Below are 15,215 nucleotides of genomic sequence, written 5' to 3'. Positions count from 1 at the left end.
CTTATTCGCACTCTGACGTCACAGGACGTTTTTGTAGCGCAAAAGAATTTAGTGATTTTCGCGAACTTTGAAGCTCCGAAATAACAAGAATATTGAGAATTATGAAGTCATATTTTGCAAACCTTAATAACTTCAACTTACTTATCAATACATGTAAAAAAATAGCTATTTTAATTTTATGAGAGCACCCCATTATGACAGCAACGTCCTCTAGCGAAAGCTATTACAGTAGACACTCGTTATTACGAAGTTCACGGGACCGAAAAACCGAAGGTTCGTAATAACGAAGTTTGTATGAAGGTTTCTTACAAGAACCGTCGAAAATAACCGTATATAAACGCGATTAAATAACGCGGAAATATATATATATATAAAATGGAAAATTCGTTTTAGTTTCTCAACAGAAGAATGCGGCATGATGCAATCGAGGGTTGATACCTTCCCGAATACACTAAGTCCAGTATACGAACTAGATGCGTTCCAAGACCTTGTTCCGAAGTTGATAAACCTACAGTCCGGGTGCCGAGAGTTTTCAGATGACAAGCAGAATGGTATAGGTCGGGGTAGGAGGCAAGGCTGCTAGGTAAGAAAGGTAAACGCCTACAAAGAGTTCCATGAAGAAATGAGTGGGAAGGGACAACGAGCGCGAAGGACCCAGAGGAAGAATCACTTGCTTTGGTGATTCGAAGAAAGGGCTTGTTTTGGTGGATCAGGCCCATTTCGGTGTTCCTTACGCATTTGACAACGTTGTATGACTAGGCGAGGGTGTAAGGTACGTTTGGGGGACAGCGATTGGCTGTAAACCGTGCTGGCACAGGGTTATCCGCCTATTGTGCCGTCATCGGACAACTCTCGCCGGCCGGGCTGTTTGCAAGGTATCGAAAGGTACTGTTATCTTGAATAATGCAACACTGAATTACACTTATGCGCTACCTCACGATTGTGACGAACTGCTCTAGCTTGGCGTGCGATGCATCCGGAGCCGAAAAAATAGCTCCCTGTGGTGACGAAGAACGGTCGAAACGCTGAACAGTTCCTAAATTCACACCGGATTCAATGATTCTTTGTTTGATGACATTTTGTTTAGATTGTGCCAACAGTTACAGTTTCCCAACGCCAAACCGCGTAACATCGGCTAAATCGAAAGGCGCAAATTTCGAAATTTGAACATTTTGAATGCTTTTATCTCTGAAAATTCGTAAATCGAACGTGCGTATGAAGAGGATCAACTGTGCGTCCAATTTACGAGCGGATTTGAGTGGGTCACCAGAACTCAACAGGAATGAAGCTTATTATATGATGTTGAGTGAAAACTGAATTAAAGAACCATAATTGACGCTTTTGGGCACAGTACACGAGAACTTAAACGTGGCGCGATTTTTAAAACTTAGTGTAGTGAATATCCACCTAAATGCCGTTTCTTATCCGTGGAAATTCATAATAAAGTACATTTTATAACCGCCGGGACCGGAACTGAGGTTCGTAATTTATTAAAAACGAAACTGTTGTAATAATGTTTCTCTTACTACATCTTAGATCGGGGTTTTCGTCGGGACCAACTATTTTATTCGTAATAACGAGAACTTTATAATAACGTCGTTCGTATTAACGAGTCTATTGTATTATCACTGGTAGTAGAGATACTACTTAGCTTCTCATACGTATACATGTTCACCTTTTACTTCGTATTTTGCATCTCCATGTTTTTTTTACTAGGATTTCTCGTCAGATAAAAAAATTAAGTTTTATAAAAGCTAATATTCCTACTTCACCTACTTTCCAATTTATGGTCACACAAAAATATTCATACTTAATCTCATTTTTATTTTATAGTCATAAGAACATACAGTAGAAGATTGATAATCTGGAAATCTAAATAACGGAAGGATCTAAACAACGGAAGGTTTTCCCAATCTTTTTGAAACTTCTATTCTTCGAAGTTTCATCACCAAAAATGCAGCAATCTAAGTGGTTTAACCAGTCAACGCCATCATGCGTACCCAGTATGCTTCCTGACCTACTGTATATAATATTTTTTCTCTGCCAGATATTGTATTTTAAATTAAAACTAATTGATCTATCTTTTGAAGAAATGTTTTCCCTCTCCAATAAAATATTCATAGCGACTTTATACCTTCAGGGTATTTTTAAATGTTTCGATGAAATTCCGTTTTAAACCGTTGACGAATTCGGTCCAAACACTCAACTCCTTCCTTCAACTGTACTATCTTGAAAACTGCCGCCTATTCTGCTTGTGAGACATCAAGAAGGGTCAGCTACTTAAGCTTAAGATATGGTATCTGCTAAGCTCACTGCCTTCTCTCCGTCTTGTCCTTGTGTCTCTTCACCTCGAGTTGGTTTGTGTTTTGGTCCCCCTCGTTAGTCCTAAGCGAAGGGGCCATGTGCTTTGCTCTGCATTTATTTTTTTTTTTCAGGACAGTAATCAACTAAGATAAGATTCCTTCTAGACAGCGTATACCAGGACCCCCTCTAGATATTTTCTCGTCTCCTGATGGAGCTTCGAAACGTGCTGTCAGTCCACTAGAGTCACTCATGCTGTGTGGTGTTCTTTCAGGCGGTGTGTTGAAATTCTCATTGGGTGTAATTCCTGTGTGTGGTATTTTTATTTATAATTGGGGATCCTACGAAATGGGAATAGTATTGAAAGGCAAAAAAGAGACTCTGAAGTCTGTTTTTGTGTAGGCTATAATGAATTCATTGGTGGGGCGAATTTCAAGGACCTGTTATTGCATTCGTACCTAAGGGAAAGAAAGCGCCATAACAAGTGGTGCATGAAGTTATTTAGGAGACTATTGAATGCCGCAGTCCTAAATTCTCATGTTGTTCACAGGAAAAACACGCATAAAAAATTGACTTATCATTTCGCATGCCATTGGTCGAGCTCGATTTTTGAAATATCGAACTTCATACGGACTGTTTGGACATGGCCGTCACTCCTTACACAATGTAGTACCAAGACTCACAGAAATACATTTCCTAAGGACAATTCCTGCAGCTGGGAAGAAATGAAAGTCTCAAAGGAGGTGTGCAGTTTGTGCTTAATATGGGAAATGAAGAGACTTCGTGTACTGGTGTGAAAAATGTGCAGTAGGATTATGTTTGGATTGCTTCAAATCATGTCACACAGATTTTCGAAGGTAAAATCATTTGAATATTCACATATTGTTGTTTGAAACATTAGCACGTGATTACCTATATGAAATGATACAGTAATAATAGAACAAAGTCAGAGGAATGAGCAAAGTGGTAAATTTTCAAGTAGGCGAAACGGGTAATCCTATCGAAATTATCCAATCCGTAATGAAATTTTCAACCCCAAATAACTAAAAAACATCATGTAATTGTATTTTAAAAATGCATGGAATGTTAGAGATCTCGCAGCTTATTCGAAACCAAATTTAAATCTTTCAAAACTGAAAATTTATTCATTAGTTCATAGATGGAGATACATAAAACAATAAATATTTATTCAAATCGCTCGAAAAATTATTATATAGTAGCGCATTATATTATGCAAGTTTACACAAAAATTTCAACGATATTGATGGTATATTATGAAAGATATAAATTATTGAATGATAGTATGCCAAAAAGGCGAAGTCATTTAAATCTCATCCAGCCGCTGGGATGGGATTTAATTAAATGCCTGCCGCGCTTGAGGGGTTAATTGCCATCTCAGAGCCAAATAGTATTCACGCCAATCCTGCGAGAGCTAGTCAACTAATTTGCCATTTTCTTCTGTAAAATATATCATGTGACTTGGGATACCTAGATGTGGCGATTTTTCTACTGATTTGTTTTATTTGCATGCACTCATGTTGAAGCAGTGAGAATCAACATTTTCTTTGAAACAAGGTTCTTCAGATACCGCTTTCACAAGTCAAAGTACTCTCTTCCAACAAGAAGTTCATTTCTTTTTTTTTAATCAAAGAGTGAAATAGCCGGTTGCTTCAAGCACAAGAGCCTTGCAGTATTTTTAATTGTACTTGCAGCATGAAGAGCCTCTCTCCGTATAGGTCATGCAGACACGACGAAGATAGTTTATGAAATTAATGCCATATACATAGTTTTTCCAAAATAGTCATTCTTATAAGATTAGCTGTGACTACTAATATTAAATTTAAGGAGTTAAAATTCACTATTGGCTATTATTTATGGTAACATATTCAAAGCCAGATTAGCTCCAATCGAAGGATTCAATAATTACCGATAATTTTATGTTAGTAGTCGTGAAAATGACATGGAATTAGCGACATGTACGTTGAAAAATATTGAGGGGCAAAATGTTGATGGTCCAGTCATATTTTAAAAATGTAGTACATTTTTCTCCCATTTACCAATGGTCTCATCAAGATTACTCACTAAACTTATTCACCTTGGCGATTTACGGACGAAGAAATTTTTCAAATATTTTGAATTTTTTGATCAAGTTTAATCATAAGTTTTATGAATTCGATTGTTTTTTTTTTTACTTGCTCCTTTACTCAACTATGCATCATTTCCCCTGATGCCAACACTCATTCCGAAAAAAATATTTTCCATGTAGCAGTGTCACCTCCGTACAGGTAACTGATCTATTTCCTGGAAATATCGTTAATCCAGAATGTCTCCGGTCCCAAGAATTAAGGATTCTCAATCTTCTACTGTATCTTGTTAGTAAGTCAAGGACCTGATGTACACATTCCGTACATTAGACCAAAATAACATAGGTACCTGGGTTGTTGCTTCTACAGTAAGTTAACTGCTTTCCTCATTCCATGCACTCCAGGAGAGAGGATTTCTCTAATAGCTGGGCCCTGTTTATGGCTATGACCTTCACTTGGCTCCCTCCTTCCATTTCATGCAGACTAAAATTAAGTTGGACGTGAATTTGGAAAAATTTGAAATAAGATTTTTAGTTATTTTTTCTTTCTGATATTTCATGAAAATTCGAATACAAAACTTGGGAGTTACATAGCATAACATGAATTTCAAAACAACCACTCAATAGAAGGCCTGAGCCACATTGATGAACAGCCTATTATGGAGCATTCTGGGATATCAAGGTTATTTTTAATAGCTGACACATGTTTTCATGGAATGGCCCTAGTAAAGAGCTTTTGTAATCAAAAATGCAACATCTCCAATGACAAGGAGAGGAATCACTTCATAAAAATGCTAAATAATGGAAATATAAAATTTACCATTCACTTTGCAAACCTCTCGTTTCTAACAACAAAACAATTCTGATTCACCACACTCCATATTTAGAAGTAAATACATAAATAAGGACTAAGAATAACTCTCAACCTCACTTTATAATTCCTTCCTTAATTTATATACATATTTCAATAAAATATTAAAACAGGGGGCTCGTACACAAAACATATATGCAATGGGAATGATTAAGAGTTTCATTAAACAAGGTATAGTAATAACATGGCAGGAAATCTGTAATTACTCCATGAATGAATATCACATTGTAGACTTTGCAACATCATAACATGCTTACATATCTAATACAGGTACTTAGATACAAGAATATACAAACCTTGGTATTTTAAGCATTTCTCTAAACATATTTGATAAAATATAAAAAATAGTTTCATACGATATATCATACCATTCTTTCCCTGCTCTGCTGGCAAGTAGCTGCAACTTTTTATATTTACAAGAATAGTCTTATCATACACCTGAGAGAGGAGCTTATGGACAAAATGCAATACAATCTCAGTTTTATCATATTGCACATTGCAAAAAATGCAGTACTGAAATCATGATCACTAACCGAGTACTTCAGATCAATTTCCTTCCAGTCATAGAATTCATCAAGTGGCTTCAACTGCATTCCGCAGCTTTAAATTTTTCATTTATGACCACACGGCACTGCATGTGTGAGGACATTCTTCTGACTATAGGATCTCAGCTGTGATCAAGTTCACAACCCTGGCAAAGGATGAATAATGTGGCAACATAGAGACATTGATTTTAACACTAGAAACAAATTTTGAACTCATTAACAATGATTATACATAAAACTTTCATTGCTCTCTGGGAGTCATTAATCTTGGTCTGACTTAAGGATCAGCACAAGGCTTTCTGCTGACAAACGCATGAAAGAAAAGTAACCAGATACCTCCTTGAGGAGAAAATGGGGAATGCACCAATGGTTTTTTTTAATGGCAAGTGTTAATATAACAATTTTTTTCATACAGAATGCATGCTGTTCATCATCATTGTAAAATTGGAGGCTTAAACTGTGCTACAATTGGAAAGCAGCCTCATATCAGGGCACATAAAGACTGACGAACCAAAGACAAAACACAATTTCCATGGACTGCCATTATTTGCACACCAGAACAAAGGAAAAAAACACTCACACAACAACACGAACAATGTCGACAACAAAAAATTAACTACATAATTCTTATGAATGTTTAACACAAGGTGTGACACAACCAGTGGTAATATTTGAAATGCAAATGATAATTTGAGCATACATATTTTGAATAAGCCTCTTCAACATACGGACACAAGGACTCGACCCAACATCCCTTGGAGAAATTTGGCAAAAAAATCAACAAGCAACAATGCATATAAAATTGCAAGAAACTTTCCGAGGCCAAAGAGACCAATAAAACATTAAAATGTACCCCAACCACATAATAAAAACAAAAACATCAACAACAACACATGTGGGCCAATGAAGTAAGAAGACCATAAACCATGCCATGATTAAACAATTAGTCACTATGCTTGAGCAACAAATCTCTCTTCCCAAAGGCAATAAATGCTTTTCAGTGATACTTACCTCATTGAGAGTGGTAATCAACACAAAATACAATGACAGATTGTCACTTTTCTTGTCTTGGGGCCCTTTTGTTCTCTCTGTACATAGCAATTGCCTTAGAAAGATCCGGGCAACTTTCAAAAAAGTCTGAAAGCTCTCTACGTGAGAGCACTGTGGCCACCCATTGTTCCACTCCTATGGACCAATCAGACAGCTCTTCAACCTCCGAGGGACACACTGCACTTGGATCATCCGCAACTAGAGCAACTGTCTCAGCATTCTGATTCACATCATCTGAGAAATTTTCCACTCCATCTCCCTGGCTGATATGTGATGAAGACGACTCCACAGCTGACGCATTACCATTTCTATCCTGATTCTAATAAATCCATCAAAATAAGAAAAATAATTACTTGGAGTGTAATAGCAAACATTTAGAATAAATTATAAAAAATTACCATCTTCTGGGAAAATCTTCCCCCTTTAGACCCAAATCTCCGAGAGAAAAAGTGTTGGGGGTGACAAAAATCAAGTGGGAGTGAATCATTTTTCTTTAGTTTAAAGTATACCGGGACTAGCCGCGGTGATAACTTTTACGGGAGTCACCCGCAATGCCACCGCGGCTAGTCCCGGTATACTTTAAACTAGTCTAGAGCGAACACTCCTGTGTTCTATGTCCGGGCCTGCTCTCCGGCTGTGGCGCTGTGCGCATGATTTGGACTGCTTGTGGCATCATATGCTCAGCAGTCCAGTTACATCTTGTCCGGTAGTGTCCGAAAATATCCACAGGGAAGAATGACGCCTCGGTAGCTTACCTGGCTAAAGCACTCGACCGGAAATCGGGGTTCGAATCCCGGTCAAGGCGAATGATTTTTTTCTCCGTGGATCTTTCCCTTTTTTCTTTAATTTGAATTCTCAAAAATAGGAGGGGATCATAACAGGATAAATACAGCAATAAAAAAGTAAGGATGAGTCAGTTCTTAAATTTTTTTGGTTCTAGGTACCAGTTCGGTTATCCCCCCATTGGTTCTTGATGGTAGGTTCCAAGGATGAACTCTTATTATCTTAATTAATGGCAATTTAAATGAGCAACCACAAGAAATGAACGAAAATAATTTCACTAAAGATCAAAATTAGCAGGTAAGCTCTGTAAAAAAAAACTTAAGATTGTCTCCATAATTTTATTTGCCAATAAAAAAGTTTAAATAACATGTTGTATATCATGCCATAGACAGCCCATCGCCGGGCCGGATTGAAATGGACGCTGTGCCATCAACAGCGCGATTCAACTCATTTGAAGAGATCCATAAAGGTCAATGGTAAGTTGAGAGAACAGCGCCATACCGTGGACAGCAGCAGGCAAAAAGACGGCTCGTTTGGAAGCGGCTACAACAGTTTGCAACAATGTTGGCAAGAGAGACAAACTGACGAACCTTTAAATGCGCGTGTTAGCCAGCAACTCTCTAAAGAGAAAAATGTGGATGCCATTCAACCGGAAAGTAATACATGCGTTTAACAAACATTTTCACTTTTTGGCGTTGGATACGTTGCAGACCATTTCGGCTTAGGGTGCTAAATCCAAATCCTCGCGACCGTTCCGAGCTGGTTCCAAAGCACCAACTATAAGCGATCGGTTCTCGATACCGGTTCCACAGGCCAAGAACCAGCAGAACCGGACCAAACCCATCTCTAATAAAATGTTTTCCAAGCGAGGAGGCCAAAGGTAAGGAATTAGCCCTCCCTCAACCTTCAGAAATGACATACACAAGATTCCTGATTATCCGGCTGCAGTTTATCTGGGTTGCGGATTATCCATGCATGATTTTTACTCTCGCTCAATTTTTTCCACGATCTTTATTAAAAAAATAAAATCAGACGCAAAATCGTCGGAATTACTGCATTAACGCTAGGATAAACCGGGCTTATTATTTCCGTTAGAATCCCCTTTGTAATAAAGAAGCAATCGTGCGCTAGCTGCATTCACGGGAGCACCGTGTTCCTGTTTTCCAAGTCTCACAGTGCTCAACCGTGCTCCTCTAAAAAACTGCGATCGCGAACTGGCGAAGAAACCTCTCATTGAGTCCGGGAAGGACTCTAAAATAAGAGAATAACTGCTTAATAATAATATACTATTTGTTTCAGGTAAATTATGAACATTTCGAGACATTTAGGTGAAAGTTTGGGTTATCCGTATTTTTCGATTATTCGTGCTGTCTCTCCCCATCACTAGCCCAGATAATCAGGAGTTTACTGCATCTTAATACCTAATACCTCATTATTCTTTATTTGTATAATTCATGCTTCCTTGACCTCATAAAATTCCAGAGCCCTTCTAGGTTTGCTGATCCATTGGGAACTCTAAGCCATCAACATAGCTGGATTGCTCTTGCAAGGCATCCATTGTTTGCCCAGAAATTCTGTAAAATTATGGGGCGTGGGGCATAAGACAAAGCTTTGTGATTTGTATTACAGCAACCATTTTAGATCCCATTGTGCACTCAACCATTTTCATAATTACTTTTTTGGCGCTGTTGGGACTAACACTTGGATTCCCAATTTTGTAACATCGAAAATTAGCACTACTTTTTTTTACCATAACATGCAAACATACGCCTTTGGCAGAGACCATAACTTTACTTCGCAACTATGAAATTTGTAGTAACATTGTTCGTATTAATGAGAGTCTACTGCACATTCCCACCCACAGCTTTCATTCCAACGGTTCTGTGAAAGTGCAATTCACCTAAAACTTCAATGCCAGAATGTTATCAGACTGTAAAATTGACAAAAGATAAATTTTTAAGAAAACGTTTGATCATTACCTTTTCGTTCCATGGAGACCTTTCAAGACTTGATCCACTCCCTAATGATGCAGACATTTTGCGGCTTGAAGCTCTATTCTCTTCGCCAATCATTTTCAGAAGTTCACCTAGGATCAAGAGGCATTTAATTCAATGAGCAGTTGAAGAGATTTATAGACAGACCAAATTGGTAAGGGCAACAATTTCATTTCTCAGAATTAAAAACAGAAAATTTTCAAGCTTGAATGGATTCATTTTAATACAGAACATCAATTTAATCTGAGATATTTGACAGTAATAAAACAATTCCAAAGATATGTTGAGAGCATAGCACATCGTAAAGATTAAGATAGTGGTGAAATCCTGGAAACTTACGGACACGGTAGATGGCCTCCATGACACCTACTGGTTGATTGGCACCATCAACAATGGCCTCGAGAGAGTCACACAAGGCTTCAAAGTGCTGGCGCCCCATCCTGGGCAAGGCAATTTCCTCCAGCCCCTCCTCCACCGGCAGAGGCTGCGAGTGGTTGGGCGTGGAGGGTGTGGGTGGAGGGCCGAGGGTTGCAGCACGCAGCTCCATCGTCCCCGCCCACCTTGCCTCCTCCTCCGCCTCCTCACCCCCCCTTCGCCCACCTCCGTCCTCGTCCTCCTCCCCGGCCACCGCCTCCACAACGCCCCCTCGCTCTGCAGATGAGAACATTTCCTCAGTCGCCTCCGCCCCAACCTCCTCGGCGTAGCTCGTGGCTGCAACAACAACCGACAATGTGAAATGCGGGGTCAGCATGGAGCTCACACTCCATATAACATTTCATACACCATTTCAGGGGTTTATTATTATTTCCAATTTTAAATGCTGTAACATAAATTCTATCACCCCAAATTTTTCACCCTCCTTTTGATCAAGATAGAGCATTTTTTATGAGTAAGAGACAATAAATAATACTAGGCATTTTCTTTTAAAAACATACTTAAAATCTTGTTAAAACATGTTCCTTTACTAATCAGCTCGGTGTTTTTTTTCATCCAATCCCTTAGGCCAACTGAGAATAATGAATTGTTACCCTCAATTTCTTATGGTGAGTTTTCCTCTCTTATTATTTTTAGTATTCTTTTCTGAGGCCCCATGTTAAATATTCTAGTTGGTTATCCAACATAACATTGTGCACCAAATTGCTATTAGACTTGGGATGTAATTCTCAGATTTGGATCTCAAACTATCATGGTTGGTTTGCAGAAAGAGTACCCTCACCATCACAGTTAAAGCCATTTAACCCTTTTAGGGCTAGCCTTTTTTACCTGGTATACGCGAAGAATGCCAGGGCTTTTTTGATGAATTTGCACGATTTTACTTAAAATTATATAAAAATTCTAATATGAATGTGTTGAAGCTAATTTTTTTAATTTAAACTTCTAATACTTAAATCATTGATTAAAAAGTTCACGTATGTTGTTATCTCTTCTGTACAACTTGGGAAAAATATTTAATTTTTAAATTTATTTAAATACACCCGGCCGATAGATCGGCCCGTGGCATTCTTCGCACATTCCCCTCGGACCGATAGATCGGCCCGCTGGCACTTAAAGGGTTAATAATGCAAATGGTATGAAAAGGTGTGCATTCCTGACAGACTTAACCCTTTCACTGCTGTTCAATCTCCGGAAACCTTCTCCTCACATGCGGCGAAAATGTTAAAATGCGTTTCCTGGGCCCATGGAGCAGGTACTTCCAGGATGGGTGTGGTACACCCTCGTGGAAGGGTCACTAATCCCCGATACTATCCTCGACGAACTCACCCTCGCAGGACCGTCTCATGGGCCCTAAGAGCGGGGGCCCTACCTCCGGAAAAGTGACCGCTCTGACTGCAATTTGAAAATCAATCAATCAATCCGATCATCGAAATATGATTGTTTTCATCGCACTCCTGCCAATCAAGCAATCAAGTACGTCTTTGAACCATGTCTCTGCGATAAAAAATAACGATTTTGTTAACTTTGCAACAAAACGTGGCTGCGGACCACCGGAAAATGGCCATTATATCAAAGTTAACAAAATCATTATTTTTCATCGCAGAAACACGTTTCAAAGACGTACTTGATTGCTTGATTGGCAGGAGTGCGATGAAGACAATCATATTGTGATGATCGGATTGATTGATTGATTTTCAAATTGCAGTCAGAGCGGTCACTTTTCCGGAGGTAGGGCCCCCGCTGGTAGGGCCGATGAGACGGCCCTGCGTGGGTGAGTTCGTCGAGGAAAGGGTCCTGGATTAGTGGGTCCCTTCGAAGTGCTTCGGCGAAAGTGCTGACCGTATGGCAGGGAGGAAGAAAAAGTACGTCCACCGCAGTCTGCCGTGCGGACGTACTAGGTACGTCCACAGCAGTGAAAGGGTTAATGACAGACGGCATTATTGTTGAGACATTAGTCATTGCTGTGTTGGTGGAGAAGATGATACCGATGGGCATAGGGAGAGAATGGTAGGCAGTGGTGACTGGGCTATTAGATTTCCAGCGGACACTTGGAGTCCACCGTAGCTGCATGATGCTTAAGAATTTCCAACAGACTACCAGCAGACTAACGTCACTGAAGCAAGGGTGGCAAACACTAGTAACTCCTGTTTTTCTGGAGGCTTTCCAAGGAATTTCAATAGAATAGTGGAAGTATGCAATGGTTCAGACATATTTTAAGCAGGGATGAGGAGTATGTGGGGAACAGAATTCAAAATTTGCCAGTGAAAGGGAAGAGAATGAAGGAAAGACTAAAGAGACGATAACAAGACTTTTTTAGTGGGAAACTTTAATTATTACTTTATCCGTTGGTGCACTAGTAAACCATTAACAATTAAGCAAGTTTTACAGAAAACGTGAACTCAGAACTAGAAAAGTGAAGATGCAAGAAAATAAGTAATTATTTCTATCAAAATGTACAGGACGAAAGAACTAGAGCAGAGAGCACAGGGAAGTGGAAAAACTTCAAAATTAAGGAGGTGGAAATTCAATGTCTAAATCATCAATCATCATCAAAGATGGAGGGACTGTGTCGAGAATGATTTGAGGGAGAAGGGCTTGAAAAGGATGGCCAGGATCAAGTGACTTGGAGGCGACTAGTTAGGAACAGCAACCCCTTATGGGAAATAAGCCACAGATAAAGAAGAAATGCCACTGAATAGTGCCACAAGGCAGTCATCGAGTTAGGAGCCAATGGGGATATGTACAAACCTGGACAGGAGAGGAGAGCTGTGGGGTCTGAGAGGAGTGGAGGCAGGTGGAGGGCATATAGGAGCCGAAGGCGTGCGGCTGCATCCTCCCTGGATGTGTGACCAAGAACCAGCACCAACTCCGAAAAGGAGAGCATCCCATCTCGATTCCAGTCAGCCATCTGCACAAAAACAAAGGGCAGAAAACCATTAATTAATCTCAGTAGATAATTGATGCACTTAAAAAATCATTCTTGTGGCTACATATTTATAACATAGTTCGAGTCCTAATTTCAACAGTTCCAAGTTCAAGAGCTGAAGGAACAGGTATTAGAAGAAGCTAAGTGAGCCATATTTTTTCATACATAATAATGAGTTAACTATCTTCCGATCTACCTCTCCAAAATTGGCCTTCAGAAAAATAATTTGACTGGAATGATCAAATTTACAATTATGTGCGCACAAGAGTAGCTGAAATGGAACCCAAAGAAATGGGCATAAAATTGTTCAATAAATTACCACCACGTGTAAAAGAAATCAGACCCTAAAAGGTACTTACAAAATAATCTGTTCAATTTCACTGAGGAATACCTCAATGGCACTGCCTTTTAAAACATTTATTTGCATATAATGTATGTTTGTATGAGTATGACTTTCCTATATCTTTCCATACTAATGTATCAGATCTCCAGGCAAATAAAGGCGATATTATTTCTGTAGAGATATAAGAACACACTTACCTTGAACAGGCGATGCGGAAGGGAGGGATGGGCCTTCCCCCAAGGAGACACTCCACCAGAGAAGAGATCGCGAAAAGTGGGCAGGTCCAGCGAGAAAAGTGCCTCATGATTGGGCCATGTGCTGCCCTCACAAGGCCCGTGTGACAATCGCTGAATAGCAGCTGCAAGTGCCATGTCTGATCCAGCAGTCATAGCCCGCTCAAGGGCCTCCTCTTTCACCACACACAACAAGTCCTGCCCCAAGATGAATAGGATTAGAATAGCACATTTACCATCTAAGCTAATTTATGAAGGCTGTCCGAAGAGTAACAAGACATTTTAGCCTGGTGCAGCAGTGAGTGAGCCTGGAGCCGCCAACTTAGCGTCAGAGTGTGCAACCAGCTGTGATAGTTTGCACATCATACCTATTGTACTTTGTATACAGTGAAGTGTTAAAATTGGTAACCTCAGTGGCGGTATGTTAAAGTCCTTGCCTGCCACGCAAGAGGTCGCTGGTTCAAGTCCCATGTGGGTGGATTGCCCCTATCGGGAGCTTGTGAACATTTGAGTGTTACTTTAAAAATCCCAATGTAAAAGGCAAATGGGGCCACTTTCTAAGGTACAGGAATAAATACATGAGCACTGCAACTGAAAATCCTGCCAGTTGTGAAACCCAAGCTGTGATGTTTTTGTTGGCGAAAAATCACGAACCAACTGAAATATCGCCAGGTTTGTGATGTTAGTGGCCAAATAATAATGAGTGAAAAACGATCAAGGCAGTGGTGCATTGATTGGCTCAGGAGGGGCATCAACACATTCAATGCAGACCTGATTTTCATGAATGTCGTCAGATACGGCCAATAAAATAAGAAAGAAAAATAGAGAGTGGTTTTCACACCATGACTTCCATTCAAATACTGCTATTTTCAAACGGCGCACACTGGTCGAAAGAGGGAAGCTTGCTGAAGGTCATGCACACAATCGGAAGACTCGGAAGTGGATATTGGTGTTGTACAGAGGTGAAGAAAGGCCCCCATCTGACCGGAAGAGCACGTCAATTGATGTGCTCCGTATCTCGGCTTGGACGAGACCACGTCCACTGACGTGCTCCGCACTGAATGTGTTAAGGTTTTCGCCGCTAAGGTATTATTTTCATGCGAAGGGGCCAGCATTATTCCATTTCGGAAACAAAAATAGCATTGCAATTTTTCTGCGTCAACAACCTGAAGATATTTTGCTTTCAATACTGGGAAATACAAACATTTCTTACAGTCAGGGCCAATTTCTTTTCCATTTAATCATCATTCAATTATTTGTATATGGCTTCAATGGCTTAAGTAACATTTATTGACATATTTCATGATTAAGTCACGTTGGAAATATATGTCTCATTTACAACTAGTATTCAAAGCACTGCCATATTACTGAAGCTGTGGATTAATCTTACCTTGGTAACAGTACAAAAAATCAGGGCTAAGCGCACTAATTATCAAGTGCCCATCCCGAGAATATAATTACCAATGCTTGAGTGTGCCACATAGTAATTAAAAGATAGGCTACTTTATTCATAGAAGAAAGATTAGAATTAATAATGAAAGACACTTTGTTTCTTCCTGAAACAGTAGAAGTGAGCTTAATAACTTGGAGGTTTAATGACTCCATTGAGAAAAACCCATGAACAATCATGCAAATGATATAACTTCTACAA

General features: G+C 39.6%; 1 protein-coding gene across 2 annotated transcripts in view; it reads right to left on the bottom strand.

Annotated features, from left to right (window-relative positions):
- Positions 1-4,912: 4,912 nt before the first annotated feature.
- Positions 4,913-15,215, bottom strand: part of LOC124165204 (TBC1 domain family member 9B) — a 38,988-nt gene continuing 28,685 nt past the window's right edge. The window contains exons 16-21 of one of the 2 annotated variants that reach the window (XM_046542482.1): positions 13,529-13,762; positions 12,811-12,970; positions 9,967-10,338; positions 9,613-9,719; positions 6,812-7,169; positions 4,913-5,946 (exon numbers count right to left, since the gene is read on the bottom strand). In XM_046542482.1, the coding sequence (XP_046398438.1) occupies positions 6,855-7,169; positions 9,613-9,719; positions 9,967-10,338; positions 12,811-12,970; positions 13,529-13,762 (1,188 nt within the window). In that variant the 3' untranslated portion in view covers positions 4,913-5,946; positions 6,812-6,854. Of the gene's footprint in view, positions 7,170-9,612; positions 9,720-9,966; positions 10,339-12,810; positions 12,971-13,528; positions 13,763-15,215 lie in introns of both variants that reach the window. The other variant, XM_046542481.1, reaches the window with a different exon arrangement.

Source organism: Ischnura elegans, chromosome 9, assembly GCF_921293095.1.
Source record: "Ischnura elegans chromosome 9, ioIscEleg1.1, whole genome shotgun sequence".
Classification (NCBI taxonomy): domain Eukaryota; kingdom Metazoa; phylum Arthropoda; class Insecta; order Odonata; family Coenagrionidae; genus Ischnura; species Ischnura elegans.
This window is presented reverse-complemented; position numbering and strand designations above follow the sequence as displayed.